Genomic DNA, 23731 nt, shown 5'->3' with positions numbered 1-23731 from the left:
TGAGCATATCATGTCCCTTCAGATGTCATTACAGGGTTTGGGAGCGTTGACCCTCTATAACCATGCAGAGGGCCAGCCATGGTCCTGGCACAACAGAGAAGCTCTCAAAACTTCCACTCCACTCATGGAACTCCACTCAGGGTCAACTCTGTGCCAGGCGGATGGTGAGCCCCTAGAGACTGTGAGCTGGAGCAGTGGGGTGAGGGCAAGCAGGTGGACAGGTCAGGAAGAGATCATTCCCATACAGGGAAGTCAGAGCAGTCGCCAGGGGACCCAGGGGCTAGGAAAGCAGAGAGCTGGGGTGCCCAACCCTTTAGAAAGGCTTCCCAGGGAAGGTGACAAGAGGCTGAGACCTGAGGCGTCAGTGCAGTTCTCCAGGTGCACTGAGGGTGTGGGGAAAGAGGCAGTAGTGGAAGGGGCAGGGAGGAGTATCCCCAGGACAGCTTGGTGCTTACAAGCTGCACTTACTTTAGGCCTTATGCACTGTCGTGCATCATAAAGCCTCACCACCCCCTCCGCAGCTGCATAATATTCCTTCACAGAAGGTCAGACGTGCTTGTCTGTGTCCTTACAGTTAGATAGGGTGCAGTGTGATTGACTTTAGCTTGGCTCCATTTTCCTTTTTTGTGCACCAGTAAAGCTCTCTGTGCAAAAGTCTTTGCGTTTTGAATCGCTTTCTCGGGAGTATGTCACCTGGGCCCAAGTACATGGGCATTTCCTGGCCTGAGATATGTTTTGCCAAGCACCAGTCCAATCATTTGTGATGGCCTGTGCGGCCCCGCAGTAGCATGAGTGACAGCCCTCCCCACCTTCACGCACACGCACTCCCGGGCTTCCGGTGTGTGTGACCAACTCTGCAGATGTGTACTGTATTTTCTGAAGAGACGATAATTCGGTTCCAATTTTAGAATGCCGTTCGGTGAAATGAAAAGTCCTCCAGGACTGTAATATCACCCAGAGTCACAGTCTTTTTATTTAAAAAATAAAAAAGTTTTGCGACCGTGTACAAGTGATCTGTAGATTAAGGAGATCTATATCGCCGGAGCAGGAAAAGTATACAGAGGACATCTTTACAAAAAGGCTGAAAATGTGTGCGTGAACAAAACTATAATCCTGCACTGCAGAAGCTTTTCAAAGCCATAAAACTAAAGATTCTTGAAGAATAGCTACTCCATCTTGCACCAATAATACATTTGTCCCAAGATAAGAAAATTGCCTGGAAAATGCTCATGTTTATTGGACATAAGAGAGAAGAGTTTCTATAAATCCAAGAGAAAGTACCCTGGTTGGTTGAGTTAATGATTTCCCCCTTGGGAGAATTATCCTTCAGAAAAGCTGCTCTTAAATTGCTTGGTTTCTACACCTTTCTAGCATCAATTCTGCCTGCTGTGTTTCTGTTTGGGAGTTGAGAGGCATGTGAGTTGAGAATCTTTGGAGACGAAGGAGTTGGGAAGAAAGTAGCAGCCAAGCTTTGGGTGGGAGTCCTGGTTGCTGAACACCACAGGGTTCACTTCAATGGCAGCACCGGCTGCTCCCCAACACCCCCAGGGAGCTTGGAGCCAGGGTGAAGGGGGACCACACAGCTTTAAAGAGGTGGTGCCCAATACTAGCAAGCTCAGAGGCCTTTTGGGGAACGGAGGCACTGGCACTGGCATCAAAGAGCCACACAGAAGAGAATGGGTCCCCTCACAACACGTGGCTGGCCAGGGGCTAGCTGCACTGGGGCGCGGTGTCCAGGGGCTTGCACCAGGCATGGGAGCAGAGGAGAGCCCAAAGGCTGTGTGCAGATCCGGGGGCCCTGGAGAAGCGGCACACACAGAGTGGATCCGAGCCTCTTCAGTTCACAGAGGCTGGAGCAAGCAGGAGAATCCACAAGGAATGCGTCAAGGAGAAAGTCTGACCAAAGCAGGATGGCCAAAGGAATTCCCCGAGCCCCAGAAAGACAGGTGCCTTTCACGAAACATTCTTGACAGTCTATTTCCCAAATATTCAGTGAGAGGCTACCGTGGTCCAGGAAGTGTACCAGGTACTGGAGATTTTAAAACTAAACAGATATAGACCCTGATCTCGCGGAACTTCTGATGGGGTAGCGGGGGATAGAGAGTTGCAGACAAAAAACAATTACAGAAATAAATGACTAGTTTATTCTCCTGGTCAAAGCCACTTGCATGACTAAGTCCCAAATCACTGGGAGGAGGGCATGGTCAGGAGTAATCATCCAATGTGCACAACCAGAAGTGGCTTTCTCCCCACTGAGAGCCCTGGGTCCCACATTCGTGGTTCTTCTGGGACTAGAACCTGTGCTTTGCCCTGCAGAAGATAGAGAAAGAAAAGACAGCTTGTTCTGAACTCATTTGGTATGTTGTCCTACCCTACTGGGTCAGGTTCCAGGCAGTAGACAGGTCTCCCTTTGGGCGTCCTGCGTGGGGGGCAGAAATCCTTTCTCAGCCCCTTGCTGGCTGTTGGGGCATGAATGCAGTGGGAGGAGGAACAGGAGTTCATTGCCCATATTGTTTGGGCTAGTGGCTTCCAAGTCTGTCTGTGCAACCCAGTCACTTAGGGGGATGGTTAAAATGACAGATTCCAGACCCTTGTCCTCAAAACCTTCCACTGGAATCTCCTAAGGTGGGACCCAGGTATTAGTGTCTTCAGAAGTTGTTTCTGGTGATTCTTCTGAGGCTAGCCCTGATCTTGTGCCTGTCTACAGACGATAATTTGGGGAACACAGTGTGAATCCCACATAGATGATGTGCATCGCAAACTCTGTGAATTGGGGAGGAGAGAATGTGGTCCAGCCTGGGGCATCATGGAGGACTTCCTAGAAGAGGAACTGCTTGTATTGCAGTTAGGCAGCAGTGACCAGTGTAGATTAGAAAGACAAAGAGAGTGAGATAGGAAATTGTCATAGTGATTGGTCCTGGTGAGAAGACATGATGGCCTTAAACTAGAGTGGAGAGACCTTGATCTTGGTAGCCATCTAAAATTCAGAAGCAGGAAGCCTTAATGGCCCTTTGCATGTGGAGGGTAAAATGTTACAATGCTCTGAAGTACTTCCTTCTAGATATAAAGCCTTTGGAAGTAAGTTTTAGGAAACTGTTAAAATAGGGTATAATCTAGAAGCATGCTTCTTAAATCATCTGCGGTGAAGAACCAGGGTTTTTTTTTCCCCAATCACTTGTGGACCAGAACTTTATAAAAATATAATAGAAACAAATTTCTGGGGAAATGAAATAAACAGCGAAGACATTCAAACTCTAAACCCAAATTTTATTTTTATTAGATTCAACAAACATAAACTTCCTCTGCCAAATTGCTAGAAAAGTTTCTAAATGCTTACTGCTGATTTCTCTACTGACGTCATGACAGACATAACAAGCAGTTCAGGGACCATACCAGTCTGCAGACCACAGTAGCATTGTTCTGGCAACATGGCCTTGCCCTCACCCTCCACAAAATCTAAAATGGTTTGGATCATCTTTCCAATTTAGTCTGCTCAGCAAGCCTCCCTCCATGGTCCTTGCCTAATGGCATGGTTTCTCCTGGTTGACACTGACAGGCTGGGAAGAGGGTATGATAGAAGCTGCTGGCTGCAGCCAGAAGCTGTTGGGCAGAAAGCTGTCTACAGTTTGCCAGGTGTTCCCAGAGTAAGGCCTGAAAGTGTTTATGTACATGACTCTGAGATCACCCTGGTGGAGATGTGAGGGTTTTCTCAGGCCAACGAGTCACAGTGTGAATTTGAGACAAAATTAAAACCCCTCTGCCATCAGGAAACCAGAGAGAACTTCATAGGCAGGACACAATTTGAGGACAAATTTCTATTTCATTTGGCATTTATCGTGATGTCGCAAGGGTGAGGGAGGTATTAAAAGGGTTGAAAATACATGAAGTTTTCCAGAGCTGGAGCCATATGTCAATGCACTTTCATCATTATATACACTTGCCCTCAGACACTCACATTCAGGCTGGGGTGTGTGCCTGCACACATATGGAGACACACATACACACAGCAGCCACATCTCGAATTTTTCCACTTTAATGACTGGCAGTCTGTCATTTGGGGGCTGGCTGGGGGCTGGGTGGATGATAGACAGGCAAGGTGTGCAGTCTTACATGGTCAGCAACAAGGGTTCCCTGAATCCATAGGATTGCCTTCCTCACCTCTGACAGGGAAATCGGAGTGTGTGTGTGTGTGTGTGTGTGTGTGTGTGTGTGTATGCGTGTGTTGGTTTCCATATACCTAATCACTCATTACTGAGCACCTGTTATGGGCCAGGCACTGCAGTGATGTATAGGTTATGCTCCAGAGCAGGAATGGGCCAGAAACAAATAAGTAAATAATTCTCCAGAGGGGAGGACAGGCAGGGATTATGTGGAAGCGGGTTGCTGGTCATCAAGGTGAGGCAGAGAAGGCCCTACAAAGTCATGAGTGAGTTGAAGCCTGGAGGCAGAGGAGGACCAGCCACAGGAAGGGCAGGAATTGAACACCCAGGCAGAGGCAAAGCCTTGAGGCTTAACCCGGGATATGGGTGGGCACAGCGGTGTTTTTCCCCTCCCGTGTTCTCTTTTATAGTTAATTAAGATATCTCTTTTTAGTAAGAATTAAAAGGTAATAAAATGATCTGACTTTGTGAAAGTAAAATATAGTAAATGGAAAGGGGTCAGTAATAAAGGAAGAGAGAGGATTCCTTATATTTGTAATTGAGTTCAGAGAGTTTGTGTTTTTGTTTCTTTGTAAATTGTGCCTGTGTAATTGTTTTTAATTGGAGAAGAGAAAGCCACGTAATTTAATGCCTGTTAAATTGTGTAGGGGCCTGTTCTATGTCGGGCACAGGGCTAAGTGGTTTGCATTTATTTTTTTAAAAAAATTTATTTTTAACGTTTATTTATTTTTGAGACAGAGAGAGAGAGACAGAGCATGAACGGGGGAGGGGCAGAGAGAGAGGGAGACACAGAATCGGAAGCAGGTTCCAGGCTCCGGGCCATCGGCCCAGAGCCCGACGCGGGGCTCGAACTCACGGACTACGAGGTCGGGACCTGAGCTGAAATTGGACGCTTAACCGACTGAGCCACCCAGGCGCCCCAGTGGTTTGCATTTATTATCTGACACAAACCCTATCAAGAGCTCTGCTTTAGGTGAGCATATAACCAGTGTCTGCCTGCTCAGGCAGAGAGGGAGATGACCGGCCCACCATATGTGGTACCAAGTGGGAGACCCAGGATTCACACTTAGGTCTGACCCCAAGGCCCGGGTTCCTCCTTTTAGGGTGGATAACAACAATCCCCATTCTGCAGATGAAGAAACTGAGGCTCTGAAAGGTTAAGGAACATGCCCAAGGCTATTTAGCTGAAAGGCAGGACCAGTTACATAATTTGTGGGTCCCAGATGAAAATAAAAATGGAGGGCCTCTTGTGTGAAAATTATTTAGAATTTCAAGACAGGGACAACAGAGCATTAAAGCAAGTACAAGGCGGGGTGCCTGGGTAGCTCAGTCGGTTAAGCGTCCAACTCTTGGTTTTGGCTCAGGTCATGATCTCACAGTTCATGAGTTCAAGCCCCACATCAGGCTTCGGGCTGGCAGTGCTGAGCCTGTTTGGGATTCACTCTCCCCCTCTTTCTGTGTCCCTCCCCTGCTCACTCTCTGTTTCTCTTTCTAAATAAATAAATAAACCTAAAAGAATTAAAAAATAAAGCAAGCACAAGGCCCTTCTCAGCACGAAGCTAGTCTTAGAGCCAGGATTGGATGTCCCGCCTCACTGATTCCTCACCTCCTCCTGTCTCCTTCCAGCTGAATGTCCCTCCCCATAGTTACAGACCTATAGCAGCAGTTCAGGAAATGTAACAAGAAAAAGAATTCAGAAAAGCAAGGAATTCTTTCTGGGGTTTGGCTTTGGAGTCAGGTGGGCCTGGCACAAGTCCTGAGTCTCCCACCTGTATTGTCTCACTTAATCTTCACGACATCCCCAGGAGATGTGGTTGTAATCTCCCCTCATTTTACTTGAGGAAATTGAGGCAGAGTATCTGGCCCAGCGTGCAATAGCTGGTTAACAGAGGAGGGTCTCACACTCTGTTGTCTAAGTGTCATCACGGCCCTACCCAAAGCCAGGCGAGGGCACAGAAGAACTCACCCCCAGGAGCCATGTGGGGAGAGGGGAGAGAAGGTGAGTCTCAGAAGTCAGCTTTTGTTACCATTTTACAAAGGCCTTGGAAGAATCTTTTTTTTTTTTTTTCATTTTTTAACTTTTTTTTTCATTTTTTCCCGTTTTTTTATACATATAATTTATTGTCAAATTGGTTTCCATACAACACCCAGTGCTCATCCCAACAGGTGCCCTCCTCAGTGCCCATCACCCACTTTCCCCTCTCCCCCACCCCCCAACAACCCTCAGTTTGTTCTCAGTATTACCTACTCTACAGAAGATCCCTACCGGCTCAGCACTCAGTGGGCCCCAAAGTTCTGGCCCATGTGACACTACGCCCCCTGGAGGACACCCCATGACTTACACAGGTCTGACACTTTTTGAGTCATGGCTAGGCTGCTGAGCTGTAGATTGGGGTGGTGGGTACCATCTAAATAGCCTCCTTCCATCTAAATAGCCTCCTTTGGCCTTGAGAAGCCCCAAGGCCATGGTGGAGACATCCTGGGATTCTATTCTGCTTTCTGGCATTCCCCCTCCTTCTGCAGTTCTGCATTAACCATGCCTTTATTGTCTATATTCTGATGTTTTGATAACTGGGGCCCTGCTGACCCTGGAGGGACTCCCCATCAGGGCTAGCCAATTCCTAGATATAGGAAACAACTTACCCTTTTGCTTTTCAAATGCAGACCAACCAATCCAGAACCCATACTCCCCCAATCACCCTCTTTATTGGGCTCTCATACCCTGTGCCACCATCTATCACCATCTATCTGCCCTAACCACCCCAGGGCCAGTAGCAGACAACAAAGGACAGCCCCTGTATACCAGAAGCTGCTGAAATTACACAAACTAGAATTTTGGGCAGTCTTTTTTTTTTTTAATTTTTTTTATTTTTGAGAGAGAGAGACAGAGCATGAGTGGGGGAGGAGCAGAGAGAGAGGGAGACACAGAATCACAAGCAGGCTCCAGACTCTGAGCTTCAACACAGAGCCTGACGCAGGGCTCAAACCCACGAACCGTGAGATCATGACCTGAGCCGAAGTCAGACGCTTAACCCACTGAGCCACCCGCTTTATAAGACTGCATTTTTGGCATTCTTAAACCTGGTTACCATGCTTTGCCCATTCCTTCCCTTGGAAACCACAATAAAGGCCCATGCCCACAGTTTTCCCCTCCTCTGCCTCCCGACTGACCGCATTGCTTCTCCCCATGCCCTCAGTGACTTGGCATAGCCCCACTCCTTGGGATCTGTGAGTGTAACAAACGATCTGTTCAATGGAACAGCATCCTGATCTGTTCGCCTTACCTTACTTAAATAAATAAAATCTATATTAAAACAAATGCCCAGGTCACTTCCTCCAGGGAGGCTCCATTGATCTCTCTACTACTCAGCGTAATTTACTTCTTCTCTGTTCCCTGGGGCCTGCTCTTTGTTCCTCTGTCTGCCTAGAATCTGGCTGCTATCTGTGGCTGCTGCCTTCACTGTGATCCATCCAGTTAGGGGCTATGAGTCCTACTTCTCAGCCTCCCATGTCTAGGGCTCTGCCTGGCACACAGTAGGTGCTCAGTAAAGACCTGACAACTGAAAAATGGTAAGAATGATCCAAGAATGATAGTAGTAGTAATAACAGTAGCTCTCTGTGCCTGCTGCTTTTCATACCTTTCCCCCAATTCCACAAAGCAACTTTCCGGGGGGTTATCTTCATTCTACAGATGCAAAATGAGACTCAGAGAGGTTCAGTGATTTATTCAAGGCTACACAGCCAAGAAGTGGCAGAGCCAGGGTTCAAACCTGAGTCTGTCCAGCTGCAGGGTTAACAATCTTGAATTTAATTAAATTGAATCTAACTGAATTGAAGTTAATTCCTCATTGTGTGACCCTGTCAGAGGGTGGCCCTCTGCATGGATTAAGAGGTGGCAATCAGGAGTGTTCTAATGCTCTGAAAATGAACACCAGACATAATCCAGCTGCCAAATGTTTTCAAAGCAGAATCTGGATTCTTTATGTCCTTACTAAACACCCATTTAAGGCTCTTCACTAGCTTTAAGGTGAAACCCAAACTGCTTACCCTCATCATCTGACCTCTACTTACTTTGCCAGCCCCTCTACTTCCTAACCCACCCCCAATTCAGATGTACTGGGTGGTCCTGGGGATAAAGGTGCTTGCTGCTGAGCAAAAGTACCTCCCTAGCTTCTCCCAGTAGGAAAGGAAGTCCCTCGGTGCCCAACTCAAAGTTACCTGTCTCCTGGAGAAAGTCCTCAAAGACACCAGATGGCCAACGCCTGCAGAGAATGTGAGAATGTCAGCTGCCTGAACAATCCTGTGCAGGGGGCCACCCCTTCCTGCCCTCCCACGCTCCAGCACCCCCACATCCAGCAACTTACCTTGTATGAATCCAGCAATTTTCTAGAAAACCTGATGCGTCTTCAGCTGAGGCCACAAAGAGCTGCAGGCCCACGAGAACACAGTTAAGGAGAGAAGGGTGTTTTGACAGACCTGTGTCTTTCCTTTTCATTCTTCGGTGTCACTTCTGAGCCCAGAAGGGGAACAATTCTGAATGTCTTGGATTACAAGAACCCCCAACGCCTGTACTGTCCAGAAGTCTCAGATTTGCTTTTTTCCACCTCTAGGCATCTAATATGAGAGTCCCAAGTGGTTACTATTCTCCTGATAAGAAACATGTGTTCCCCAAATTTAGCAGGAATTATAATAAAATCATTATGTTTCTAAATCCTTAATCCAGGAGGAAGGAGTTTAATTCCTAAAGGCATTCTATTGTTAGCTTTTCCAGGAATACTTATGAGGTAATTGATCCTGATTTATCAAAACAGGAGATAGTCTGCTTCCTTTCTCTTCACTTAAGAAAAAAATTGAACCACAGTTCATAAACCAGTCTCCAGCTCCTTTACAAACTGGAAAGACTTTATTTCCGAGCAGGACAGCTCAGAGAAGTGTGGGAAGCTTGTAAAGCAGGGTGTGACACTTTCCTATTGTGAGTCTTCAACTCACAATTTAAGTAAGGCTAAGGACTTCAACTGTGTTGGGCCCTTAGCCTTCAATGCTCATAACAAGCCCATGAGGAGTAACTAACTTGAATCTGCAGGTGAGGCAGTGGAAACTCAGGAGTCTGAGTATATATATATATTACATATATGTGATATATATATCACATATATGTAATATATATATTACATATATGTGATATATATATTATATATGTTATATATTATATATATTATATATGTTATATATTATATATATTATATATAATACGTACATATTATATATAATACATACATATTATATATGTATATATATATACATATGTATACATATGTATATATACATATATATAATATGTATGTATTATATATAATATATGTATATATAATATATATAAAATATGTATTATATATAATATATAAAATATATATGTATATATAATATATACAATATACATTATATAGATAGATCTGTCTATATCTGTATATCTATATCTATGTCTATGTCTTTATCTATCTATCAGTATAAATCAAACATTCAAAAATGAATCTGTAAAAATTACACTTGCTCTCCATCCTGGCAAATCCTCAGAATCATGGCTGAGCTGCTGCGAAAGAGCTGCATGGCCTTGGGCAAGTCATACCAGCTGTCAACCATGGCTTTCTCATCTGCACAATTAAGTTAATAATCACTGGGCTGTTGGGAGAACCAAACAAAAGAATAGATGTAGAAGTGCTTAGCACCTTGTAGGTGCTTAATAATTGTATGTCCTTTTATTTCCTGCAATAAGTGCTATTGAATAAATGATAATTTAACAATAATGTATCTATTGAACATAACCCTTGTGTTTGGTGCTAAAACGAGTCTGCATTTAGTCCCTCCCAAATCCTGGGTAGTAGGCACCACTTTCACATAAGAGGAAGCTGAGGCTCAGAGAAGGTAAACATTTTGCAGGAAGGAGTAAGGGTGGGGTTTGAACTCAGGCACACTGAATTTAGAGGTCATAGTCTTAACCATCTTGCTATCCGACCTCCAGGAAATGAGGATGAATAGACATTTCATGTGACAGAGGCTGAATTTGATGATTTGCCTTTTGCTCTCTCATTCCCCATCCCAAATTCCTTCTTGGAAAATGAAAGATGTTTGTGCGAGCTGCCCACTCTCTCAAGGACACTATGCTCAGAAAGCTTCATCGATTTCTTTTATTATATGGTTGCAAATTTGCCTGCTCCTCGTAAACCCTCAAAAGCAAGCCTCATGAGGTCACCAAAGCAGCTGCAGATGTGATGTTCCCAACTGTCTTTCGTACATGATTTCTTCCCAAAGAGGAAATTTCACCCCTGCCTGGGGATGGGGAGAGGAATGAACCCTCTACTCAGCCTGTGCCTCCACTCACCTTCCCTTCAATATTTATTTGCTTCTTTATTTTCATTCCTTCTAAAAAGGACCTGAGGTAGAATGTCTCATCAAAGATAATCACCAAAATATCTAGATAGCTGCAGCACCCCCAGAGTAAAGGGAATCAATACCATGGATGGCTTGGGCTTCTCCAATGAAGAGACTTCCAGAAGGAGGCAATGTGGGAGGAGCTTCTACCAGCAGAAGTAGCAGAACCTCAAAAACTGGTCCCTGAGGCTCACACCAAGGCCTGCTACACAAAACCATTTTCTCCATCTTTCTACTGCATCTCTAAAGAAAGGGAGGATCCAGGGAAAGAGAGGTGAGGCAAGGAAGGGAAAAAGGCCTCCTCCTCCTTGATGCCATTTCTTGTTATCAGGAGGGAGACTCTTCCATCATCAGTTCTGGACCAGCTTCCTGCCTGAGAACAAAACGAAAACAAACAAACAAAAAATGAACATGTTATGGGCTGCTGTCAGGCTAGGTGGTTCTGTAGGACTGAGGTTGGGGCCAACCAGGGGCAGTACCGGCGACAGGGCAGATAGGCCACAAGTTCTTTCTGTGGCTCAAGAAAGGCTGCCACGGCAGCAGTCACGGCTAGGTATCTGAGGCTCCCCAGGTCCACCCTGCCCTGTGACCTCGATGTAGAGTCATCAAAAATAAACATAGCAATCCCTGCCTTTAAGGAGCATCCAGGTGCTGGGGGAGGCAAGCACACAACTGAATCCTACAGGATTCATTCACACTTTCTACCAACATCGAGTGAGCATCTACTCTGTGCCAGGCACCGGGCATGGAGCGTGAGGGGGACTCGGAGGAACCATGAAGCTTGGAGTCTAATGCTGTGTCGAAGGCTGAGGGTGTTGTGGAGCACAGAGGAGTGTATCTACCCAGACTAGAGAAAGTCAGAAAGGTTGCATGGAGTTAACAAAACAGAAAGGGATAGAAAGGGAGCTCTCTATAGAAAAAACAGCATGATCAACTGCACAGACGCATGAAACATTGTACCTAAGACTCAAGGCTTGTCAGGTGTGGACTGCTTCTGACAGCTCTATGACCTTCAGATGCATCTGACAGGACTTCCTGTCCTCCAGTGGCTCATCTTAATTGAACTTGGGGCCTCTGGAGCATGGCTCAGAGCAGCTCCATGATCTCATCGTCCAGGAGGTGATGGGCTAGGCCAGACACAGTTCCTGGGGGCTCTGAGGAAAAGCATGCAATCAGGTACATTCTGTTTCACATGAAGTCCCTATCCAAATATCCTCCCGTGGTAAGTTCCTGGTGACCAGCCTCACAACCCTGTGTGCAGTCTCTGCTCATGGCACACTCTGAGAAAATCAGACCTAAACTCAGATTCCATGGTTATCTGGAATGGAATGCAGGGGACACCTGTCCCCTTGGACTGAACATCTCCTTCCTTTCCTGCATGCCATGCACACTTGAAGCCCTCAGTCCTCACTCCACGTCCACACTTGAGATCCGTGCAATGATTGTGTCCTATTTTATTGATGAGGTGCCTGAGGCTTGGAGACCTTCATTAACCTGCCCAAGAACTTCCTGACCAGGCAGAGTCAAACCAAGATCACTGGGGCATCTGCTTCTGACCTGCTTGTCTGAGTCTTCCCACATACGTTCATCCTTGACATTCAGACCTCAGCTCAAACCAGAATTCTCTCCATCTAAAGAGTCTCTCTCTGTCACGACTTTTCCTTTTATAACACTCACCCTCTCAGATAGAATAGCACAGCCCTCCCCCCAACCCTCACCCCTCACCCCACACCCCAGCTCCACAAGGCAGGGACCTTTCCTGACTCCTTCACTGCTACATCCCTGATGCTCCAAACAGAGCCTAGGACATGGAAACCCTGAACAAACGCGTGCTCAGTGAACAAAGGCATCTGGCCCCTCCCCTGGAATTGCTAAAGATGGCAGCCAGTGGCCCACTGGGCACTTGTGAAGAACACTGACCCATTCATGCCAGGCTTTCTCAGTTTCTCACAGGTGAGCGCAGGCAATTTCATAGCTTTTTATTTCTGCTTCAGCAAAAGGATACCTTCTAGCAAGGTTCTGTGTGACAAACATTTGAGATTCATAAACTAATAGTATCCATAGGTCACATTCCTTGATTCTACCCACACGTCTGGCTTAGGGTCGAACAGACCTCTCAGACATGTGTCCTCACCGAGCGTGGTGTGCCTGCCGTCGTCAGCAAGAACTGTTGCCGGTCAGTGTGAGCGTTGCCTGGAATCTGCTCTGACTTTCAATTGCTGCTTTTGCTGTTCCGATCAATTCATGTATACACTCTCTCTTGGTGTTTATTTTCGTTGATTGCTCTATTTCGTGTCGTGCCATTTTGATCGTGGTTTTGTTCCCCTCCAACACTTGATCACCTCCAAATTATTTTTCCTCTAAAAAGAAGTCATAAGACCATCAGCCCTCCTTAAGTGAGCCACGGTCCTGAATGCTTGGGAAAGAATCCTCGCTCCCCACCTCATGACCCCAAGTAATCCTGAACTACTGTGCTCTCATATTTTGTGACAAGACATACACGTTCCTAAAAAGCACCCCGCTAGACAAAATGGGGAACAGGGAGCGAGGGGCATAACACCCAAAAATGTCATCAGTGACAGATAAGAAGGGCACAAAGAAAAAAATATTAGCACCGTTTTACACACGTTAAAGGGTTCAGAAATATATAAGTACTACAATAAGCACGGCACTTCCCCTTGAAAAGACCTGGTGTTTGTATGTAGAGAGGACGGGGGAGGGTGGCAGTTGGGGCACTACTGTGGCGGGGCGGACGCAGGGCTCTCTGGATGGGATGGAAAGTTGCAACTGCCGGTGCAGGTGGATGTGGCTTATAACGCATAGTGGGCTGCGGCACCGAGAGGTGCTGGAGGTGTGTCCACGGGCGTGTTTTGTGCATCCCTACCTGGCTCAGCTCAGCTGGCTGCCGTTTTCTGCATTCGCCTAGTGTTTCTCCAGTAGGAGATTTTGCCTAGGCAAATGTGAAATTCCCATTATCCTCAAGTCATTCCCTAAGATGTCAATTGCATTGGAACAAATTCACATTTTCAAAGACACGTGTTCCATCAGAACTGGCCGTACCTGATTGCCTTTAATGTTTTCCTCATTTATTCAGACTGGACCAAGAGGATTGAGTATCAGCCTGGCTCGGGGAGCGTGCCGCTTTTCCCCAGCATCCACCTGGAGACGTGCGACGGGGCCGTGTCCTCCATCCAGATCACCACGGAGCTACAGACCAATTACATCGGCAAGGGCTGCGACCGGGAGACCTACTCTGAGAGATCCCTTCAGAAGTTGTGTGGTGGGTAAAAATGATATACAAAGCATATCTTATATTATGAAAGAATTAGCCCCTGCCAACCGCATCGGCATGTATACCTCCTGGATGATTATTAAGTTTACTTACTATGATTAGGGGTTCAGATGGCACAGGTCTGGGCACCGGGCACACCTGACCAGGTCCCACCATTTACCAACTGTGTGGCTGTGGGCAAGGCATGGGACAAAGCCTCCTCTCTTCATCAGCAATTAATGACACAATGCACTTAACACAACTTATCGTGGAGCCTGAAGAAACACGGGCTCTGTTCCACTGTGTTGATTTGAAAGAGGCACCTGATCAGGGGCCAGGGTGAAGGGTGGTGTCTTATCACTCAGGGAGCAGTCGGTTTCCTCTCCCAAGGGACCACCTCATAATTTGCAGAGCCCAGGCTAAGTGAGAATGTGGGGCTCTTGTTCAGAAACTCGTAAGAATTTTAAGGCTGCAACAGCAAAGCATTAAACCAAGCCAGGGACCCAGGCCAAGCATGGGACCTATGTGACAGCTTAGGTGGCATGCCAATAAAGCCATTCTGGCCGCCCACACCAGAGAAGAAGAGCTGGCGTGGGGGCGGAGGTGGCCCAGGTGAAGGTGTCCCGGTGTGACAGAAAGGACCCACTGCCTCTGTGAGGCGAAGCCACAGGAAACAAGCTGCCAAGAGCAAGGAAGCGAGACTGATGAAGGTGCTGCACAAGGAAACCACTTTACCGAGCAGCGACTTTGTGCACCTGTTAGGCTCTTCACATGCATCGCTTGATTTAATTCTCTCATCTTCAGTGCGAGGAGGCTGTTATTCATCCAGTTCTAAGGATGGGAAAGTTGAGGCCCAGAGAGGAAAAATGGCTTGCTCACGATCCCAGTTAGAAGGTGACAGAGACAGAATTTGGAGGTAGTTCTACCTGAATAAAGGCTGCTTAGCTCAATATCTGAGGAGACAGGCCAGGCCTTGGGAGCTAGAATGTAAATCTCTTCAGTCAGCCTGTGGAGTGCTCAGTACAGTGGGAATGGTCCCATGTGCTTGGTAAACCAGACCATTGATGTGTTGATGGGCCTTGGGGTGAGGTGGGCGACATATATTTTGTTTGTCTCATGTTCTCCCCAAGAATATTCAGGAACTCCCATTTGATTCCCCAGCTGTGCTGTGGGGAGCTTAGAAAAGAGCTTGCTCTTAGACTAGACCTATATTTGGGGTAACTATATCTCCACAAAAGGAAAAGGACCCTCCTGGATACAGTGCAGGCTGCCATCCACTCCTGGTGACCCCTCCACTACTATTGCTGGGACAGTTTCCCTCCCTCAACATTGCTGTGCACACACACACACATGCACTCATGCACACACACACACACACACACACACACACACATACACACACACGTCTTCACCCACCCTGCTCTTGCCCAAAGAACCAGGTGCAAATTTTAGAAGTGACTGTGGAATGGACCCTCATTAGGCTATGTCCCATTTATCATGTCACCAGGCTGTCAGGAAGGCCTGCGGGAATGGGGCTTCTCCAGAACAATGCAGTAGGCTGGGGAGAACATCACAACTTCAATATTCCAGACAGCTCCTGCAAAAATGGATGGAAGGGGCCCACAGTATTCAGCAAACTGCCTCCAGCCCATGTGCAGAGAAGCCATCTCAGACATCTTACTCTGAATGAATATGCCCTTTCGCTCCCCATGCACCTGGATTATAAGTCAACTCGACCCGTGCCACAGTGGGTTACAGTCATTTCCTAAACCCCTCCAGGTTAGAAGGAGATGATGGAATCAGGTTGTTAAAGATCAGATGGGCCCAAGGGCACGCACTTGTGATTTGATTTTGAATGTTGCTGGGGAGAGCAAGAAGGATTTTCTCAGGGAAGAAAGTTTAGAGCAAAATTGCATCTGGTTGTTAACACAGCTTATTCCTTCCGGGCTGCCAGCCTCGCCTTGCAGGAGGCACGTTCATTCAATGAGGAGAGCAGGTTTCCCCCAAGATGTGAGCTTACCTGGTTCCAGGAGCAACCCTTTATTGGGGGAGCGGGGTGGGAGGGAGTCTGGGTGTCTTTCTGGTGACCTCACCGGTAGTGCCGCCCACTGCTCTATGGGGACTCTGTCCGAGTAATAGGATGGGTAGGGACACTCTTGCCTCCATGTTAGGAGTCTGAATCTTGAATTCCATGGAGGGAGAGCTCTGGAAAAAAAGGCAGAAGCAAACGAGTGAAACCCAGATGCGCATCTGCTGCTAGAGTCAGCTTTGGAGAAGGCAGCTCATCGGACCCCATGCTCTTTCCCAACTGCAAGGGAAATGCAGACTGAGTCACATATAAAACAGAGTCTGGGTTATCATTCCTGCTCCTGTGGGCATCTTAGGTTCTTGGGACAAGCTTCCGTGTGTTTTCAGCGGATGGTAGACAAGTTGTTTGCAGGCTCTCCCAACTAAGGAGCAGCCATGATACTTTCAGCCTCAGCAGTCATGCATTTTTCATCTTCCAAATCTTTATTGGTTTTGGATGGAAACAGGGAGACCAATTAGGATGTTATTGCCATGGTCTAAGCAAGAGATAATGAGTTCCTAACCAGGGGAGTGGCAGTAGGGATGCATTTAAGACAGCTTTAGGAGGCAAAATCAGCAAGCTAACCAATGATTGATCAGCTGTCAGTGAGAAAGAAGAAATTAAGATGACTCTAGCATAAGCCTCTAAGTGGACAAGGGTGCCACCAGCCAGAACCAGGAATCCAGGCAAGAGTAGATTTAGGGGGACTCTGAGGTCAGGTGCCTGTGGAACATCCAGATGTGGGTGCCCAATGCTAGCCTGAGTCTGGACGCTCCTGCGGCCCGGCCTCCACCCAGCAGATCCATCGTCAGAGCCAGTTTCTTCCTGATGTTGCACCTCTTCTTGGCCAGGACACCTCCTCTGACCCCGTGCCTAGCTGGCTCTCATCCCTAAATCTTAGCTCATTTTTCTTCCCACTAGAATCTCTCCCCGCTTCGTCGTCCCAAACCTTTCCCTTCAGTCAATATTCTCCTGCCCACTGTACACCAGGGAGGCTGTCCTAGGGGTGCTTCCTGGGTCCCTTCGAGTTCCGGCAGGGGTGTCTCCATGGAGGGGCATCTTGCAGGTCTGGTCATTGCCCACCTGCCTCCTCCACTTGTGATGCTGGCTCCATTAGGAGCTGTGGTAGAATCCTGGTCAAGGGGAAATCTGACAGTAGCTAGCTCAAAGCCAATTGTCAGCAAGTATCTGACAGGTGCAGTAAAAACAAAGGTGTCCCCTGCAGCTTGTAGAACATAGCTTAAGATGATCCCCCACTAGCCTTGCTTTACATAAAGCCAGGCTTCTTGACAAAGTTGGGCAAACTGCTTATCACTTGCTCTGAATTCAGAGATCAAGATGAAGGGCTCTGTCATCTCAATACCAGACTTTCCAGAAGTGAAGTGTCACAGGACTGCCTTGAGTATGAGATGCCCCATGAAGCCCTTAGGAAGACCTCTTGACCAAATTAAATTTGACATTAACATCAGCCCCAGGAAAGGCCCACGGCGCTGCCCCTAAGTCAGTACATATTACAGGAAATAGAAAAGCGGTCTGTGATGCACATGCCTTTCCTAGCCCGGAGGCCAAAGGCTAGTCCTCCTCAGGATCACGAGGCTCCTGGCAGCTGGCCCACACCTCCACATATGTCACCTGGGTCAGCTGCTTTGTCTCTCGAGTCAAGAACTTTGAGGAGAGGCTCTGTTGCAGGAAAGGCCACAGGATGAGAGCATCCTATTAAATCAAGTGGTGATCTGTCAGAGCACTTCAGATCACCAGACATTAAGTTGTTCTCAGGGCTTATTCATTTGAGAGCCCAGGAGATTTTCATAGCTGATTTGTTCATTCATTCTTTCATTCCTTCATTCGTGTTTTAATTTAACAAATATTTGTTGAGTGTCCAAATGCTGCAACTCTTGAGGTTATGTAGAAGTTAATAAGACCGCTTAACAATTCAGTCTTCTGGGGAAGACATGTTAAAAAAAAAAAAAAAAAGTTAAGAGGCTCCTGGGTGGCTCAGTCGGTAAACATCCGACTTAGGCTCATGTCATGATCTCACAGCTTATGAGTTTAAGCCCCACGTCGGGCTCTGTGCTAACAACTCAGAGCCTGGAACCTGCTTCGGATTCTGTGTCTCCCTCTTTCTCGCCCCTCCCCCATTCACACTCTCTCTCTCCTCCAGAAATAAACATTAAAAAACATTTTCTTGGAAAAGAAAAAGTTAAGATCATCTTCTATATCATGAAGCTTAACAGAGATGTTCTCATTCATAATCATGGTCAGAGGCTTTTGTACCCCAAGAATAGCCCAGCTACAGGAAGCTATTGTCAGTTTCTCCAAGATGCCTTTAAAAGGCTGAGCTTCTAGGGGGTGAGTGTCAGAACCCTAGATGTAGCCAGTACTTCCATTCTCAGAGAGCAGCAGTGGGCCTACTGCTTAAAGGAAAATTGGTACACACCTACTGGAAATCAGATTAAAGGGCAAAGGGCTGACTCATAGATGATAGTGGGGAGCTTCTCCATGGATATGCTGATTTCTTTGACATCATTTAAACAGCTGTCTTACAGCAGCCCTCCCACATTGGGTATAAGGATTTTACCTGTAGTGACCTTGCACAAGCTGGTCAGCAACTGAGTCTCTATGGCCCTGCTTCAGGAGCCTGGCTGACCGCCCCTCTTCCAGGGCCCAGTTTGCTTCACCTGGAGATCCAAGTTCCCAATGGCAAGGTCTTGCAGGAGCCCTTCTTGTCTGGGATTCCAAAGGTGGAATGACACTCTGAGTAGGGACAACAGCATGTGAGCTCCTGAAAGGACATCAGAAAGTCCTCCCAACATGTCCGTGTCGAAGGCCTCCGGAAGAAGAACTGGGAATCGTAGGCTCTGATGTCGGTCACTTACGTGGATAATCAGGATCACAGGTTATACACCAGCCACCAGTGACTCTAAAATCATATTGGCTATTGTTATTTTATTGGTGTTTATTATTGGCATATTATTATTTTATAACAAAGGTTTGTTTATCATCTCTACCACATGTCCTTCTTGGGTTGACTGTGGCTCTCTTCCACATGGCCTCCCACCAGGATCTAGGCTAACAACAGGTAGCCTTTATCTAGAGCACTGTTGATCTCATGGCGCACGGAAAAGACGTGGAGAGCCATGAACTGTCTCTTAAGGCTTCTGCCCTGAGAGGACACATCACTTGCACTCACACGTTGTTGGTCAGAACAGGTCACATGGCTCTGTGACATCAGTGGGGCAGAGAAGCATGTTGGGAACAGGGTGCATTCGACCACCACACAGTCCTAGTATAGCATTTGTCAAGAGGGCCTCCCTGTCCTCCCCTGAGACTCTGCCACTGACCTGTTCTACCCACCAATGGTAAAAGATCTTCTACTGGGTCCCAAAAGGTAGGGCCAACTTCTGTTTGGTTCATTCCTGGCTTCTCGTCATAGTGCCTGGCGTAACCTAGACATTACATGAATATTTATTGAAATAGTATGGAGTTGATATTGCAATTGGAAGAGCACGCCACAGAATGAGGCCTGCATCTTTAAAAAAAAAAAAAAAAACGTTGATTTATTTTGAGAGAGAATGAGTGGGGGAGGGACAGAGAGAGAGAGAGAGAGAGAGAGAGAGGGAGGGAGAGAGAGGATCCCAAGCAGGCTCTACACTGCCAGCACAGAGCCTGATGTGGGACTCAAACCCATGAACCATGAGATCATGACCTGAACCAAAATCAAGAGTCTGACACTGAACTGACTGAGCCACCCAGGTGCCCCAGAATGAGGCCTGTGTCTTTGATTACAATGATTCCTCAACCCTGAGACCCTCCACTTATTCTTGCCCTGTGGCAGACCCCGAGGAGGCATGACCTGAGGCTCCATGTCAATTACCATTGCCACAGGCCCAGCTTGAGGTGCTAAGAACATTCTGCCCTCACCAAAGTCATCCAGAGCAGAATGCAAACCCTGCAATTAAGAAGTTCAGGGCCCCTGGGCTCCATTTTTGCTTTCACAGCACAGTGTGTCCTGAAATCTATCTCATTCATACATCTTTATCTAATTGCTGGCTCAGAGAGGCTTCCCCATTCTAGGGCTCAGGGACCTTGACTCACACCTCAACTCTGGTTCCAAGTCCCCCACGCTTAACCTGCAACTGCCGTGCACCGAAACAGTGTGGACTCTAAGCAGCCGGGTGGGTCCCAGGGACCTTCACAGAGGATTCCCAAAGAGCTCCTTAAATACACCCTGATTCCAGATGATGCGGCACCATCTTTGCAAGTGACGCGTCCTGTTTACCCACAGCTTTCCCTGAGATCCCTTGAGGAAAGGAGAGAGAGAGAGGAACTCTGGGAGAAAGTAAGTCTCTCTTAGTTTGTTTAAGTGCGCCGAGAAATGAAATACAAGCTGTTAAGTTTGGGGAAGTCTGCACCATCTGGTTACTTACAGCTTGATGCTTTCTGGTAGGCAACATCTGTGGGTTAGGCAGGGTGGCCCTGCCACTCCCCTTACCATGGAATCAGGGAAGCCTACATCAATGGCCTTACCAGGGCACATGCTATCTTCACCATGACTGTCTGTGGACAGCCACCTGTGTAGGAGGGTGGGATCCCAGGGGACTATGCTGTATGCTTGACAAGACACCATGCTGCATGGTAGAATGAACATTAGCTGGGCCTGCCTCTAGCTAGCTGTGTGGCTCTGTGACCTTGGTCAAGTCACTTCCCTTCTCTGGGCTTTGATTTCTGTTTATAAAATGTAGCGCAGGTTACAAGATCTCCCTCCTGGTTCATTGAGGCGGTGCAGTGGGGAGCCTGGGCTTTGGAGCTGCAAAGCCCTGGTGATGGGCCCACTCAGTAGCTCGTTGTGATCCTGGGCTTACTGAGCCTCAGGTTCTTACCTGTAGACTGGAATCATAATAGTATTCACCATGCAGATGAATGATTAAGCAAAAGCATTGTAGTACTTAATTCAGGTCTGGTGCTCAGTGCCCAAACCAGTCCTTAGGAAAAGAAATAATAGTGGTATGGTGCAAAGCTGGCATTGGCAGCTACCAGGCACACATGTTCACACTGGTTCTACTAGACTGCACTGGATTCACTGGCCTGAGCTAGAAGTCTAGGAGCCCAGAGCACTCAGCCTGCATCTCTCTGGCCACCTGGAATTTTGAGAACTGATACAATCTCTGAGAGTGCCCCGTCACAGGGCCGTCTCCACACTGGACAAATCCTGGTCTCAGAGCCAACTCACCTGTAGGTCCAAGAAACAGTTGCCATGTCGCATTATTCTGAGGGTTCTAAGAAAATGAAATTGATCCAAAAGACCGCGTATCTCCCACTCCCCAACCACCCTCAAATCTCTGCCTGCTACCACCCACATAGATTTCTTTCCAATACCTTTGGAGGGTGATAACCCTTAAGGCTTTGTTAGGCATTAAAATATTACTGTGAATCAACTTAGCAGAGAAATAAAATGCATACCAGACAAGGCTTCAGGGACATTAGATAAGAACAAGGAAATATTGGGGCTCCTGGGTGGCTCAGTCAGTTGAGCATCCGACTTCAGCTCAGGTCATGATCTTACAGTTTGTGGGTTCGAGCCCCGCATCAAGCTCAGCTTGCTGACAGCTTGCTCAGAGCCTGCAGCCTGCTTCAGATTCTGTGTCTCCTTCTCTCTCTCTGCCCCTCCCCGGCTCATGCTCTGTCTCTGTCTCTCAAAAATAAATAAATGTTAAAAAAAAATGTTTTTAAAAGAACAAGTAAATATTGATGAGAGGTGTGGGGACAGAGATAAGGCTGAATGGGCAGGCTTACCTGGGCATTGGATAGATGGCCAGAAGTATCTCATGGAGGCCCTGGGTGGGAAGAAGGGCAGTTATAAACATTAAAGGAGTGTCTATTAATGGCACTGTGTATCAGGCATGGTACCAACCCCAAAACCCTAGGAAATACACATGTAAATAATGCAGTCAATACTGCCCACACTTTCCCCCTGATAAGCACAAGCCACATGGTGATCATGGATTGGCAGATAGGAATCTCCCACCCTCTCAGACTCTGTGGTTCCTGGAGGCCTCTCCTAGGGTGAGTCTGTCACCCTAAACAAAGCATCTGGCTCTAAGGATACCTATTTTTCACATAGCATAACTTTCAGTTGCAAACCAACAGGTGCTCAACTCTAGACTTGATCATCTGTTCTAAGGCTAGAGGGAAAACTGACTGCTTGAACCTTTCCCAAGAAGTATATTGGTTTCCAATATGGCACCTTCCTGAAAGGTTCTCAAAGGTCATTTTAACTATAGGAGATGTTGGTGGTAGCTGACTTTGGAACCCAATCCCTCACACCTTATTCCCTGACAGTATCAGGAAGCCCCCGATCCTTATCCTTCCCTAAAGAGCTGAGCCCTGCTCCTGTGTGGGACATAAAGATGCAGAGAGCTCTGCTGGCAACTTTTGAGCTTCAATGGGAAGCCGCTGGACACCCAAGGGTTCTCCCAGCGGAGGCATCCAGTCTTCTCTGCCAGGCTGGCCACCCTCAGCTCGGCCCTCCACAAAGCTGTTGGTGTGAATTTCCTAAGACATAAATCTACCTGGGACACTCCCACTGCTTCAGGCTTAGTCCTCATGCATTACCCTGGAATCATAGCAGTAGCAAAAACAAAAATACTTACAATAGTAAGGATAAAGTCACAGGTAACATGGAGAGAGCGCTCACCGCGTGGCCAGCATGCTTCTTCAGGCTCTAATGCAGGCTCCCATTCAGTCCTCACAACCACTGGGAAGGGAGATGTCACAGCAGGAGCTGGACAGGCAGAAAGGCTAAGGGACGTGCTCACAGTCCCAAGGTCAGTAAGTCATGTTACAAGGCATCAAATTCAAGTTTGCTAACTTCTGAACCTGTGTTCTCGACCACTGTACCGTTTGGCCTAAACATAATGGTTGTAAAAAAGAAAAAAAGTGTGGTGGGTACAAAGTGGCTCACACTCCTTATGGCATCGGGACCTAGAACTTTCCCCAATCACAGCCCTGATCACACTGTGTCACAGCTGTGTGTCCACTTGTTGGCTCTGAGCTACCCCAGGTCAGAGGCTGTGCTGATTCACCTTTACATCACCAGTGCCTAGCAGGGGTCTTGGCACATGGTCGGGGCTCAATAAATGGCTCATGGGTTAATGGATGGATGAATTCATTGGTCCACATCAAACTCTGGCCTTCTCTGGGAACTTCTCTGCTTATGAAAGCCCACCATACTCATTTCCCTAAATTCCAGCACCGTTTTCCTTATATAATATAGCTCATTGCACCTTATCTTGTCACATATAACATTTTTGTCTGCATGTTACTGATGCTTTCACCTCTGCAGACCATGAGAAACTCGGGGACGGGGGGCAGGTGTGGCTTTTGGCCTTTTCCTGACTCACCCAGCTCCAGGTTGGCTTAGATCTCTAAGTAGATACACTGAGTAGTTCATCTTGACCCAGGAGCAGAAAATAGAAGGTGAGGACACCCAGCCCGTGAGGAATAACCCTTTGTTCTTTCTGTCCCCCGTGCACTGCAGGAGCCTCCTCTGGCATCATCGACCTCTTGCCATCCCCCAGCGCGGCCACCAACTGGACAGCAGGACTGCTGGTGGACAGCAGTGAGATGATCTTCAAGTTCGATGGCAGGCAAGGGGCCAAGATCCCTGATGGGATTGTGCCCAAGAACCTGACAGACCAGTTCACCATCACCATGTGGATGAAACATGGCCCCAGCCCCGGTGTGAGAGCCGAGAAGGAAACCATTCTCTGCAACTCGGATAAGACTGGTGAGTCTGGAGCCCAC

At 47.4% G+C, this 23731-nt stretch overlaps 1 protein-coding gene across 2 annotated transcripts in view; it reads left to right on the top strand.

The window, feature by feature from the left end:
- CLSTN2 (calsyntenin 2) overlaps positions 1-23731 on the top strand; it is a 603527-nt gene that overhangs the window by 483661 nt on the left and 96135 nt on the right. For both annotated transcript variants that reach the window (XM_019437999.2, XM_019438012.2), the window contains 2 exons: positions 13684-13869; positions 23466-23714. In XM_019437999.2, the coding sequence (XP_019293544.2) occupies positions 13684-13869; positions 23466-23714 (435 nt within the window). The remainder of the gene's footprint in view (positions 1-13683; positions 13870-23465; positions 23715-23731) is intronic.

Source organism: Panthera pardus, unplaced genomic scaffold, assembly GCF_024362965.1.
Source record: "Panthera pardus isolate Hobbes unplaced genomic scaffold, ASM2436296v1 HiC_scaffold_16, whole genome shotgun sequence".
NCBI classification, from domain to species: Eukaryota; Metazoa; Chordata; class Mammalia; order Carnivora; family Felidae; genus Panthera; species Panthera pardus.
The sequence above is the reverse complement of the archived record's forward strand: the minus strand, read 5'-3'. Positions and strand labels throughout refer to the sequence as shown.